Below are 13,853 nucleotides of genomic sequence, written 5' to 3' on the forward strand. Positions count from 1 at the left end.
TATCCCTTTTGACCTATGACCCCCACCGGTCGCGCATGCGCACTTCCAGAGTGTGAAAAGGCTTATAGGCTTAATCAGTGAACTACTTACTTTCAGGGTACGAATGCAAGTCTGCATGAGCCGCCATTGCTGTGAAAAAAACTGAACCATTGGAGTGAACGCACTTGACGCAACTCTTTCTATGGCTCTTGTGGTAGTGTTGTAGTGGTCGAGATCTGTCTTGGTCTCGAGACCGGTCTTGAGACCAAATTTTAAAGGTCTCGTCTCGGAATCGGAAGCATTTTGACTCGGTCTTGTCTCGGACTCGGGCCGCCCGGACTCTGGATTTTCCCTCAAGACCGTTCGAGACCAGCACTAATTCCTGCTATTTTTGAACTGTTATAATGTGATAATAAGGAGAAGAACGGGATGAAACAATCCTTTATTCATTCTTTAATCCACCCCGTAAAATGACTGCAACCTTCCTTAATGTAACTGAGTGACGTGTGTGACACACACACACAAGCAGGAGAGAGAGAGGCGGGAGCTAAACATGTTCACTAACTTGTTGGTTGTGAAATTTGGTTTCACGAACCACAAAGAATACATTTGTAAAAGCACAGCAAAGAGGAAACACTCTGCGGTGTGTAGGTGACCAGCCATGTTATTTCTTGGCAGAAATACTTTTAAACACTTGCTGTATATTCAGCTGACATAAAAATCTTGTTTTCAATTATGTAGAATAATTACATGTATCAGTAGCAGTAGTAATTTTAATATTTTAGTTAATTTTTTGCAGGCACCTTTTTTGTCCGTCAAATGTATTTAAAAGAAACTAAAACTAAAGAGAGAATGTTATTTAACTGTCGAACCTTGTCATCATTTTATTTATTTCTATATTTTTTTAAATATAAAAAATGAATGGTCTTGTCTTGTGTTCGGTCTTGGTCTTAACTCGGTCTTGACTCGGTCTCCGCTCCCGGAAATCTTGGTCTCCGATAGTGTGGTCCTGTACACAACACTCTCTGGTGGAGAGGAGTGTTTCCGGCTGTGCAAACATGTACTATTGCTGATGGAAGCTATTAGTGCATCCATGGACACGCCCCTTCCTACCTCATTTCTTTTCACGTACCCTCCGTTGTGCAACCACAACACCCTTCAAAACCATTAAAACCCCCAGAAACAAGTTGCATCCCAAGGACCCAGACTATTAATGTTTTTAAACAAGGCCTAAAAACCTATTTTTGACAAAAGCTTTCTCCTAATATATGTTTTATTGATTATATTCGCTGTTGGTTTCATTGTTGCTTTTATCTGTTGAAATATTTTTATTTTCTCTGCCCATATCTCTGTAGCAATTTCAGAATGTAAAGTGCTTTACAAATTAAAGTTATTATTATTATTATTATTATTATTATTATTATTATTATAATAATAATAATAATAATAATAATAATAATAATAATAATAATAATAAGAGTTTGATTAAATGGAAAAGGCCAATGACGTCGTCACGGACGGCTTGGATAAACCGCTCTTTTAAGAACAATTTGATGAGGTTTAAAGAGTCAAGCTCAAGTATTTAGAAGTTAGACAATGCAGTGTCAGAGAAAAGAACGAGGAACCACTGGTCAGCTGCACTGTGGTCCTCTGTGAAACCTCTTCATCCTGTCGCACATAGGCTACAATAACAACAATTGCATACACAGCAGGCTTCATAGTGAAATATGGCGAGGATGTAAGTTCAGAGAACCCTGCTCCTCATATAGCGGACGATCGGCGGTCCGTGCGCGGAGATTCCCCGCTTCAGGGCGCGTCGTCACCACAGCGCTTTCCCTCAATGGGCTTTTATATTTAGTTCAGTGACGAATGACCAGGAGGGACAGAGCCAGTTCCCTCTGCTGTCACATCCCTCCAAAAACTTACTGTTTATATCTCGGTCGCGCTGCCTCTTTATGTGCTGCGCCGAGTGAGGCACACGTTTATCCACAGCTCCAGCTAAATGATGATGGACGGTGGAGGAGCTGCAGTGGATATGAACGGGATTTACTCCGTCTCGAACCTCCACAACTTGCAGCAGCCGCTTATGGAGGTGGACAGCCCTGACTCCCGCAAACGCCCACTGGACAACGCAGGTGAAGAGGTCGGCTGTACCAAACGCACCAACATAGAAGGTAAGGACAACAGCAAACAATACTACCTCCACATCCTCAATATCTACCTGCTGCTCTTCGGGCAACACAAACACACACAGCTGCTGCAGAGATTTGTTATATACACTTGGCATATTGGGGAATTGGACTGTGCGTGTAGGTGTGTAAAACTTCACACATTGCAGGTCTAATGCATGGCTCCCTATCCCTCCCAGAAGTCTTCCTCTCAGAGGAGAGTAATGATGGATTTGACTGTTTATCGGGCTGTCTTGTTAGTGTCAAACAGGAATCCCCCCATTCTGTAGTTACAGAATCCAAGCACAACAATGAAATATGCTATATCCTGCTGCACAGGTTTTAACTATCCCAGCAAACACGGATAGGTCAGAGCAGGGATGGAGCAGCGATTTTTACAAGTGAGGGTATTCTAAGTGTAGGGCTACCATGATTCCTGATACTGAAATTGAAAATAAATGCATTTTTGCTTTTTATTACAATAATATGCAAATAGATTAACATCAAGTTTCAAGATGTACAGGTACCACACACTTCCAGGGAACATCCATGAACATGAATACAGCAGCTTTCACATTATATCTCAAATCTATTTTATTCAATCAACTCAAAACCAGTCTCAGAACAAGAAAACAATGAGATTTTTTTTATCAATTCCTGAACAAACAATACATAATTATTGGACCTTAAACCATGTGTGCTGTGAATAACCACTAAAAAGATATTAATCGTGCGCTGTAATTAATTAATCTCTTTTTTTAATCGCGCACAAAAATTGCTGAGAAACTCCCTCAACTTGAGGTACTTTCATTTAAATTATATTATTCTGTCAGATCATAACATTTATATATAACGAAGTGGCTTTATAAAGTCATTTATTGTTTGTTTTTAACAGACTACAACAGATGCCGATCCTCTGTATTTGAGATTAGTCCCAAGGGCTACTTGTCATATTGCTATGTACTTAACTCAATCTCCAAATAATAGAAAATACAAGTGAAATTAACATCATATGTAGTGCTAAAAAGTAGCACATCATAAACAGTAAGAACACTTTTCTGACAACAAATTTGTTGCTTTCTCTCTCCTTCAGATAATAATATTTGTCCAGATGGAGGGGAGCACCGCTCCCCTCCATCCTCCTTCTTTTAAGTACACCCCATACATTCACCAAACACACACATTCACACAGGGGATCGGGAAGTGCCTCTCCATTGGGGAATGGAGAGGCACCATAACAGGGTGGTGGGTTGGTACACATATTTGGGCCTCTCCGGTGGGGGCCTGGCCCCTCTGTTGGTGGCTGGGCCACTGCATAGAATAAAAGTACATCAGGATGGTGCAGTCGGGCGTGGCGGTGGGTCTCGGGGGGGCTTTGCCGGGGTCTCTCCTTGCTGGGTCTTTCCGGGCGGTGTCGGCCTGGTAGGGCGCGGGGGTGCCTCTCCCCCTTGGGTGTGGCTTGGTGCTTGTTTCGTCTCCTGGTGGCCTTGGGGGCGGGCCCCGCGGTGTGCGGGCCCGGGGCGGCCTGCCTCGCCGGTTTGGGGGGTGAGTGTGCTGGGGGGGTGCTGGTGTCCTCACCGGGGTTGGGGCAGGGTTGTTTGGCGCCTCGGGATGATGCTGTTTACTGGGGGGGCGGCGCTAGCTTTTCCGGTGGTTGAGGTCGCCTGGTGGGTATGTCCTGCCATCTGCGGACTGGTGGGTGGGTCCGGGGCATCTTTGGCTGGGGGCTGCTGTCCCGCGCTGGATGTGTGCCGTTGGGGTGCCTCCGTCCCCGCGGTGGGGGTCGCCGGTTGCTTGCGGGCCGGCGGGGGGCGCTGCCCCGTGGCTTGCGCTGTCCGGGGGGCGGCGGGCCCTGGGCTGCTGGCCTTGTGCCGTCTGGGGCTGTGCGGTCCTGCTGGGCTGTGGCCGGGTCCTGGGCTGGGGTGGGGGGCGTGTCCCGGGGGGCTTGGCCCGGGGGGTGCTCCTGGGGCCCGGGGTGCTTGGCTGGCTGGCCGGGCCGGTCCTGGTCCTGGCTTGGCCTCTGGAGGGGGCCCTGGCTGTAAAGAACTTAAGCTCGTGGCGCAGGCGGCATCAACAAAGGGCGATCTGGGGCGCCCGGGGGGGCTAGGTTGGGGTGCCTGGGGACCGGCGGGGGGACTCCCAGCGGCCCCCTGGTGCCTTATGCGGCTTGGGGTGTGGTCGTCCGCCCTGGGCGGGCTGCTCCTGGTGCTGCATCCATTCCGGGTCCTCCTGGCCTGGGGTCGGGTCCCTGCTGGCTCTGGGCTCGCCGGCGGGTGCCCGCCGGCTGCCCATTCGGCGTGGCTCTGGTCGTCTGCTGGGCGTGGGCTTCGGCTCCTCCGCTGGGGTCTCGGGCGGGGAGTTCTCTGGGCCCTCCCCTCGGGAGGCTGGGCGCGGGAGTGTGGGTGGTGGTGGGGGGGTGGGGGGCTGGGGGGCCTGGGGATTAGGGGTTGGGATCGGTGGCGTGGTGCGCTGGGTCCTTGGCTCCTTGGGGCCTTCTCGGGTGTGTATGGGGGGGCAATGGCTGCCTCTCGGCTTGGGATCTTGGGGGCGTTCGGGGGGCTGCTTGGCCGTGGGGTGGTCGCCGGGGGCCCCTAGATTTCCCGCTCTTTCTGCTGGCCCGACTGCTTCTTCGGGCCCGGGGGCGGCTCATGGGTTTTGCAGTAGCGGTTCTTGGAATCACATTTGTGCTGGTGACGTGCTGACGTGGTGACGTATCGATCATTTCCTGTTTACACTCTACCGCTGCTTGCAGCGCTCTACTACTGTGTTCTGCTAACTCTAATCAAACTTGTTGTCATTGATATTTTAGCCTTGAAAACACTTGTTTTAATTTTTTACCATAGAGTTAAACGTACGAAGGTTAAGTAAAAAGCAATATCGCCTCTTACAGGCAGTGTAATCTCCTTTAAACTTCCTTTTGTCCTTAGCTTAGCTTAGCTTAAATTTAGCACCTATGGCTTCTCTCTCCTCCCCTCCGCTCTCCTGCCCGGTGTGTCAGATGTTTAGTTACTCCTCGTCCTCCTTTAGGGACAATGGTAGTTGCATAAAGTGTAGCGTACTGTTAGATATGGAGGCGAGGATCAACAATCTGGAGAAGGGGTTCCGCACCTCTGATACCAAAACCAAAGCTAGCAAGCAGGACCTAGCCGGTGCGGACCGTGCTAGCTCTAGCTTAGCCTCCCCCCCGGCCAGCAATGAGTGGGTTACTGTCCGTGGTAAGCATAGTCGAAGGTCAAAAAGCCGCTCGGGACACCACCATGTTCACGTCTCAAACAGGTTCTCCCCCCTCCGTGAGGACAACACACTCACCGGGGAACAAACTCTGATAATTGGCGACTCCATAGTGAGAAACGTGAAGCTAGCGAAGTCAGCGGGCATTGTGAGGTGCATCCCAGGGGCCAGAGCGGGCGACATAGAATCAAATCTAAAGTTGCTGGCAAAGAGTAATCGTAAGTTTGATAGGCTAGTCCTCCATGTCGGCACTAATGACTCCCGACGTCGTCAGTCGGAAGCAACCAAAGTGAACATTGGATCAGTTTGTGCTTATGCTAAAACAATGTCGGACTCCGTAATTTTCTCTGGTCCCTTACCAAATCTGACCAGTGATGACATGTATAGCCATGTCATCATTTAACCGCTGGCTATCGAGGTGGTGTCCAGAAAACGAGGTGGGCTTCATTGATAATTGGAGATCCTTCTGGGGAAAACCGAACCTGATAGGAAGAGATGGAATCCATCCTACTTTGGAGGGAGCATCTCTACTATCAGAAAACATGGCACAGTCACTGTTATGACATTCTCATGAATGAGACCACGCCCCTCTGCGCTTGCCTTAGGACAGTTTCCCTCCCATTGCTACTATGATAGCTGTGTTCATCGCCATGGCAACTGTTGTGATGGTGGTGAATATTATTTCATGGAGACGGTGTCTGTCACTCGACCCATATTTCACAATGATTTTAACATAAAATCAAATAAAAGAGCTATCAATTATAAAAATCTGAAAAAAATTAAAATCTCAAATCTAGAAACACCAAAACATAAAACCATTAGATGTGCTCTATTAAATATTAGATCACTGAGATCCAAATCTCTACTAGTAAATGACCTTATCTCAGAAAATAACTTTGATTTATTCTGTTTAACTGAAACATGGCTGTATCAAGATGAATATGTTAGTTTAAATGAAGCCACTCCTCCCAGTCATTTAAATACTCATATGCCACGAGACATAGGCCGTGGAGGTGGTGTAGCAGCTATTTATCATTCCTCTCTCCTAATCTATCCTAAACCAAAGGCCAACTACACTTCCTTTGAAAGCCTGGTTCTAAATTTATCTCATACCAAATCAAAAACCTGCCAGCCAGTCTTATTTGCGATAATTTACCGTCCTCCAGGCCCTTATTCTGAATTTCTATCAGAATTCTCTGAGTTTATATCAAACTTAGTCCTCAGTTCTGATAAAATACTGATAGTAGGAGATTTTAATATCCATGTGGACAAAGATAGTGATAGCCTGAGCTCAGCCTTTATGTCCCTAATAGACTCAGTTGGCTTTTTTCAAACTATTAATGAAGCTACTCATCGTTTAAATCATACTCTTGATCTTGTTCTAACATATGGCCTTGATATTAATGAACTAAAAGTCTACCCTGAAAATCCTCTGATATCAGATCACTTTTTAATATCTTTTAACATTATCCTAGAGGATCTCGCACTGTGCAATAAAATAGTTACGAGTAGAAATCTGTCCAGTAGTGCTGTGGCTAAATTTAAAGAGGCCATTCCTGCTGCCTTAAACTCAGTGCACCATCCAATAAATAACTATGATATTAATTATAACCCCTCTCAACTGGATCTGCTTGTCGATAGCTCTGCTAGTCTGCTAAAATCCACCTTGGACTCAATTGCCCCATTGAGGGAAAAAACTATTAAACGTCAGAGGAAAGCTCCGTGGTTTAGCTCTGAAACTCACACACTCAAACAAACAACCCGTAAATTAGAGAGAATGTGGCGCTCCAATAAAACAGAGGAGTCACGAATACTCTGGCAAGAAAGCCATAGTAAATACATGACAGCCTTACGACATAGTCGATCTACATACTATTCCTCACTAATTGAAGAAAATAAAAATAATCTGAGGTACCTTTTCAGCACTGTAGCCAGGCTAACACAAAGTCAGAGCTCTATTGAGCCCATGATTCCTCTAGCCCTCAGCTGTGAGGACTTTATGACATTTTTTAACGATAAAATTCATAAGATTAGAGATAAAATTAGCCACTCCCTGCCTTCACCTGGGCCTGCTGTTCCATTAAATGTAAATAGGCCTAACCTAAACTGTTTCACACATATAGGACTTCAGGAACTTAACTCTATTATTTCATCCTCCAAACCATCGACCTGCCTTTCAGATCCGATCTTAACTAAGCTGTTTAAAGAAGTTGTTCCCCTGGTCTGCCCATCTTTGTTGGAGACAATAAATATATCCCTATCAATAGGCTACGTACCACAGTCCTTTAAAGTAGCTGTAATCAAACCCCTTCTCAAAAAACCTACTCTTGATTCCAGCACTTTAGCAAACTACAGGCCTATATCTAATCTTCCTTTTATTTCAAAGATTCTTGAGAAAGTTGTGGCGGCTCAGCTCTGTGAATTTCTTCAAAACAACAGCCTGTTCGAGGACTTCCAGTCAGGTTTTAGAGCTCAACACAGCACAGAGACTGCTTTAGTTAAAGTAAATAATGATCTACTCTGGGCTTCAGATGAAGGACGACTCTCAGTGCTGGTTTTATTAGATCTTAGTGCAGCTTTTGACACTATAGATCACTATATTCTACTAGAGAGATTAGAGAAATTACTTGGAATCACAGGGACTGCCCTAAACTGGTTTAAGTCCTACCTATCTGATAGGTACCAGTTTGTACACGTGAATAATAGGTATTCTGTGTACACTAAAGTAAGCTACGGGGTTCCTCAGGGCTCTGTGCTAGGTCCAATCCTCTTCTGTATCTATATGCTCCCCCTTGGTAATGTTATGAGAAAATACTCTGTTAACTTTCACTGCTATGCTGATGATACCCAACTGTATGTATCAATGAAGCCAGGTGAGACAAATCAGCTATCTAAACTTGAGGCCTGTCTAAAGGACATTAGGGCCTGGATGGACCAAAATTTTCTTCTTCTCAACTCAGACAAGACTGAGGTCATTGTAATGGGCCCACGACACCTTAGAGAAACCTATGCTAGCCTAACTGCCCTAGATGGCATTACTCTGGCACAAAGCACAACTGTTAGAAACCTTGGGGTTCTATTTGATCAGGATTTATCCTTCAACTCTCACATAAAACAAACTTCAAGAACTGCCTTCTTTCATCTCCGTAACATTGCTAAAATCAGATCTATCCTGTCTCAGGGCGACGCCGAAAAACTAGTCCATGCTTTTGTTACCTCTAGACTGGATTATTGTAATTCTCTTTTAGCAGGCTGCCCGAGCAAGTCGCTTAAGACACTTCAGCTGGTTCAAAATGCTGCAGCACGTGTACTGACTAAAACTAGGAGAAGAGATCACATTACTCCTGTATTAGCCTCTCTGCATTGGCTTCCCATAAAATATAGAATAGAATTCAAGATTCTTCTTCTCACTTATAAAGCCCTAAATGGACAGGCACCAGCCTATCTCAAGGAGCTTGTAGTGCCATACAATCCCCCCAGAACACTACGCTCTCAAAATGCTGGACTACTCGTTGTTCCATTTGTCTCTAGAAGTAGTATAGGAGGAAGAGCTTTCAGTTATCAGGCCCCACTTCTCTGGAACCATCTACCAACCACGGTTCGGGGGGCAGACACCCTCTCTACCTTTAAGGTTAGGCTCAAAACATTCCTCTTTGGTAAAGCTTTTAGTTAGGAATCAGCTCATAGCTCATAATTAAGATGCAATAGGCATAGACTGCCGGGGGGGGGGGGGTCTGGCATGCTCGGTTGGAGAGAGGTTGGAGAGGGCGTTAAGAGAGAGGTCATTTAGGCTAGAGAGGGACCGGAGAGGGTCCCATTCCTCTCTCAAACACTCCCTCTATGTCTGCTTCTTCCCTTGTGTGTTTGCTCCTGTACTCCTTCTGGCTTTTGTCTTGCAGGTCCGTGGGATCCTTAGTGTGGAGTTACAGAGTCTCAGCGGCTCTGTCTCCACCCTCTCCTCTGCACACACCCAACACAGCATAACGTGGATGGCTGTTCATCATAGGAATGGGATCCACACAAGGTTCCTGCTGCTTAACAGAAGGTTTTCCTTGCCGCCATGATGAATTCATGTTGGGTGTGGGATACATATGTATGTGTATATACGTATATATGCATATGTGTGTATCCATAAAATGAAGAGTCCGTCCTTAAGACTGCTCTACTGTAAAGTGCCTTGAGATACCATTGGTTATGATTTGGCGCTATACAAATAAAGATTGATTGATTGATTGATTGATTTGTCATGGACGCACTGGCCTCGGGCTGTGGGATAACACTCATACTGGGCTCAACCATAGACACGTTGTTCCCAAATACCTGTTTTATGGAATTTCCACTCACTTCCTCCTCTGCTCACAGCCACCACCATTATTCCTAAGCCGCACACTGGTCACCAGACTGGCTTGATAACACAACAATAAGCACAATATACACAACCACAATTTCACATCGCATCACTTGAAACTTATTGACTATTCCCCACCCATTCGTTTTCCTATCTTGTATCCCTCCTCCCTGTTAACTCCCCCACCCCACCCCGGTGTAACACTGCCCTCTCTTTTTTACATCCTCCCTTTAATAAAGTATTTACCCTTCCCTAGGGAGGGCTGGTGATGGTCACAATTATGCAATGAAATAAATTCATTTATTTAATTGCAATAATAAAATATGCATTGCTGTTAAAAGATTGCACTTCTTGTAGTGTTAACCTTCAACAGCATGTGCAGACAAGGTAAAAAAAAAAAAAAAGAAAACCATCACTTTGGGCATGTCATGTCAGTGGTAGTTACAGTTTTCCACAAATTAAGATTCCATCACTTAGCAAAAATGAGAAAACTAAAACTCCAGTAGAGCCTGTGTAAGACAGTCCTGTTCCAAGGTTTCTAAATTTGTGAAATAATGCAACCTCAAAATCATTTTGAGCAGTTGCTGTCATCCATCTATAAATATATAAATATATGTAAAACAAATATGTAAATATAATGGAAATATATGTAGTATAATGGGTAAATATGAAACAAATTAATATATAATAGGTTATTGTGTGTAAATATATGTAAATATCTACATTTGTTCCACAAAAAAATTTAGAACTTGTGTCCTAATGTACATATTCATTGTACATAAATGTCAGATTGTATGTTAATAAACGCTCTTGCATATTTCTTGTCATGGGCTACATCATGTTTCTGCTCAAAATGGAGAGTACAGCATCCCAATATCCGATTTGCAAATTTCTTTCATTTCCTCTCACCGGCGGCCGCTCTGACGTTTTGCAGTAACAGACCAACCCACTGAATGAGGAGTCAATGTATTCAGGTCTATGTCTTGTACTGCAGACGTGCATCAGTATTATGGGTATACTGGGAACTCTTAAAATAAGAAAGGTTCCGCGCTTTAAAGTGACAGCCCTAATTACAACACAGTGTTTTATTGCTTCATGAATCATGCTGATACATCTGAGTGACACAATGGTAAATTGAATCAACAAATAAATGTCAAATACAAAATAACTGACTAAACAGTCCAATAACTCTAGTGGCAATTCCTACTTTTTTCTAGAAAAGAAGCATTCTAGATTGTTATAGTATTGTAATAATAATAATAATGCATTTTATTTATAACACACTTTATATTTGTACACAAATCAGAGGGCTACAGGGAGTGAGAACAGTAATATAAGATCAAGCAAAGAACAATAGAATAAAAAGTCTAAAAACATTGCTTAAATAAATTACTTTTCAAATGTTTCTTAAAACAATCTACAGACTGTTGAGCCCTGAGGTGATCAGGCAGGGTGTTCCAGAGCCTGGGCGCCGATGACTGAAAAGTCCTGTCTCCCATGGTTTTCAGCAAAGTCCTGGGGGATTGGAGGTGAAAGCTGTAAGTGTTTCGGAGGCATCGTGATGGTGTGTGGACGGTCATGAGATCTTTGAGGTACTGAGGTGCAGATACATGAATGCATTGGTGAGTGAGGAGGTCAGATTTTGGGGAAGGGCGTAGTTTAGCAATGTTTCTGAGATAGAAAAAATGAAATTTTACTGAGGTGTTGAATGTCCGGGACAAATGATAGCTGATGATCCATCTTGACACCCAGGTTGGTGACTATGGGGGAAACTGTGGTGTTCTGGTAGAGAAATGAGTTTTGAAAGTTTTCTGTCATCCACTCCTCTATCTCCTCCAGGCACAGTAGGAGGGCAGGTGGTGTGGCTTAGGGGCAGGAAGGGTCAATCCGAATATAAAGCTGACTATCGTCTGCATAGTTGTGAAATGAAAGTCCATATTTGGAGATGATGTTGCCTGTTAGGAGCATTTATATGTTCCACTTGTGATCTGATGCCAACTGGGATTTTGCATCAACAAGGACCACACACTCAGTCCGATCAGAAATGTCTGACGGAACTAGCGAAGTATATCTCCAGAGAGTCCAATGATGTACTCAAGTTGGCGCAACAGAATGTGATGGTCAGTGGTATCAAACGCCTCTGAAAGGTCTAACAAAACCAGAAGCGACGGAGTGCTCTGATCAGCAGCCATCAGAAGGATATTTGTGACCCTGACCAGTGCAGTTTCCGTGCTATGAGCTGTGCGGAAACCAGACTGAAACTTTTCTGCGAGATTGTGGCAGTGAATGTCGTCCAGGAGCTGAGCAGCCACTACCTTCTCCAGGACTTTAGAGAGAAAAGGAAGATTTGATACCGGTCTGCAGCTGTTAAGAGTCTCTGGGTCTAAGGTTGGCTTTTTTAGGACAATCCTAATGAGGGCAGTCTTTAAAACTCACTATGCAGAGAACTGTTTATTATTTGTGTAATAAGTGTGCTTATGGCAGCAACGTTGGGTTTAAGCAGCATGGTAGGGAAAGGGTCCAGGGCACACGTGAAAGACTTAATTGTCCTAATGATGCACTCCACCTCTTTTGGAGAGGAGAACATGAAGGTGGACATAGAGTGTTCAAGGCCATTGTCTACAACGGTCAATGGTCCAGTGAGGGAGGTCCAAGGGATGAACGGATGGTACAGACTTTAACCACAAAAAAAGTCCAAAAAGGCATTGCATTGGTCCTCTGTATTTTCAATAGATGTGGAGGTTTGGGATTTTAGAAGTTAATGGACAGTAGAAAACAGCTGTTTAGAGTTTCCAGAACAATGTTTTTTTGGCATCGGAATAGTGCAGTGATCTGGCTGCACTTAATGATTTTGCATATTGCTTTGATGGTCCCTGTAAGCCTGTTTGTGAACAGTAAGTCTTTTTTTACATAACGACATTCGAGTGCCCACCCAGCCATTTTCAGTGTATGCAACTCAGGAGTGAACCATGGAGAGGAGCAGTTGAAAGTGACTGCTCTACTCTTGAGAGGGGCAAAGTCCTCCAGAATGACTCTCAGATTGTTGTTATAGTGAGAGACAAGATCACTGACAGAGGATGTGTTAGAGACAGCCGGAAGATTTTTGATGGTTTACATATGAGAACATACATTATTAGACCAATAATTGTGATAGATAATAATCTTTTAAACTAACTAAATTTGACCCTGGACTTTCTTCCTCTCTCAGTGAGGCAGACCTCGACCTCTGGTGTGATGCTGTGTCCTCCTAAAGAAGCAGAACACAGCAGTTAAAACACTGACATGATTTTTCAGAATACATATTTAAACACAAAGAAACAGGTTTGAGTTACATAAATGGACACAGACTGCTCAAATTGAACAAATAATAAAATGTATTTACTGCCAGAAAATGTCATGAAAAAAATCATAGATTACAATTTAGCTCTGTTTTTTTTTCTACCAAAGAAAATAGCTTCCAAGCCCTTCTATCAATTTAAATGACAACTGACCCTAAAAGAGGAGTCTTTCTTCCTTTGCTTTGCCTTCTTGTCTCTGTTCATCCTTCTGTTTAGCATAAGAATAAACAAGGATGTTCAAGAAAGTCAAACTAATATAGATATTAGCCAATATTGGACTGCTAAATGTTACTAATGTACTCATTAAAAACTTTACCGGAAGAGATGAAGAGAGGATTTAAAACATTTGTATTAGGGATATGTTACATCTGTTTACATAGAGTAAGCTTACCACCATAATAGTGCTTGAAAGATCAGGGAAGCTTACTAACTAGCATACACATCGTTTTTCAATAAATGTTGAATTTTAAAATGTAGGCCGACACATCAAACAGGAAAAAGTTACAAAAGATAGATAAATAACCATCACTCATTAAGTTAAAATCCGTCTTACATTTAAGCTAAATCTAACTGGACCAATACATTTTCAACAATGAATCCCTCTTAAAAAGTAAGGGGGATGAATTTTTGTTTTTATGAAATTGCTGGTGTCCCATCTCCCACATCCCCCAGAGGTGAGACATGCCTGGGTCGGGGCATAAGACAGGAGAGCAGTCCATCAGGGATCACTTGCATCATGGAAGCAGAAAACAAGAGTAGTATGTGAATCAGTCGAGATTGCACTTTCAG

The 13,853-nt window shown here is 43.9% G+C and overlaps 1 protein-coding gene across 1 annotated transcript in view; it reads left to right on the top strand.

The window, feature by feature from the left end:
• Positions 1-1,860: 1,860 nt before the first annotated feature.
• The window catches only part of nova1 (NOVA alternative splicing regulator 1), a 54,877-nt gene continuing 42,884 nt past the window's right edge, over positions 1,861-13,853 (top strand). The window contains exon 1 of the mRNA XM_028466231.1: positions 1,861-2,153. Coding sequence (XP_028322032.1) covers positions 1,982-2,153 — 172 coding nt within the window. The 5' untranslated portion in view covers positions 1,861-1,981. The remainder of the gene's footprint in view (positions 2,154-13,853) is intronic.

The sequence above is a fragment of the Gouania willdenowi genome, chromosome 14, assembly GCF_900634775.1.
Source record: "Gouania willdenowi chromosome 14, fGouWil2.1, whole genome shotgun sequence".
In the NCBI taxonomy this organism is placed as follows: Eukaryota; Metazoa; Chordata; class Actinopteri; order Blenniiformes; family Gobiesocidae; genus Gouania; species Gouania willdenowi.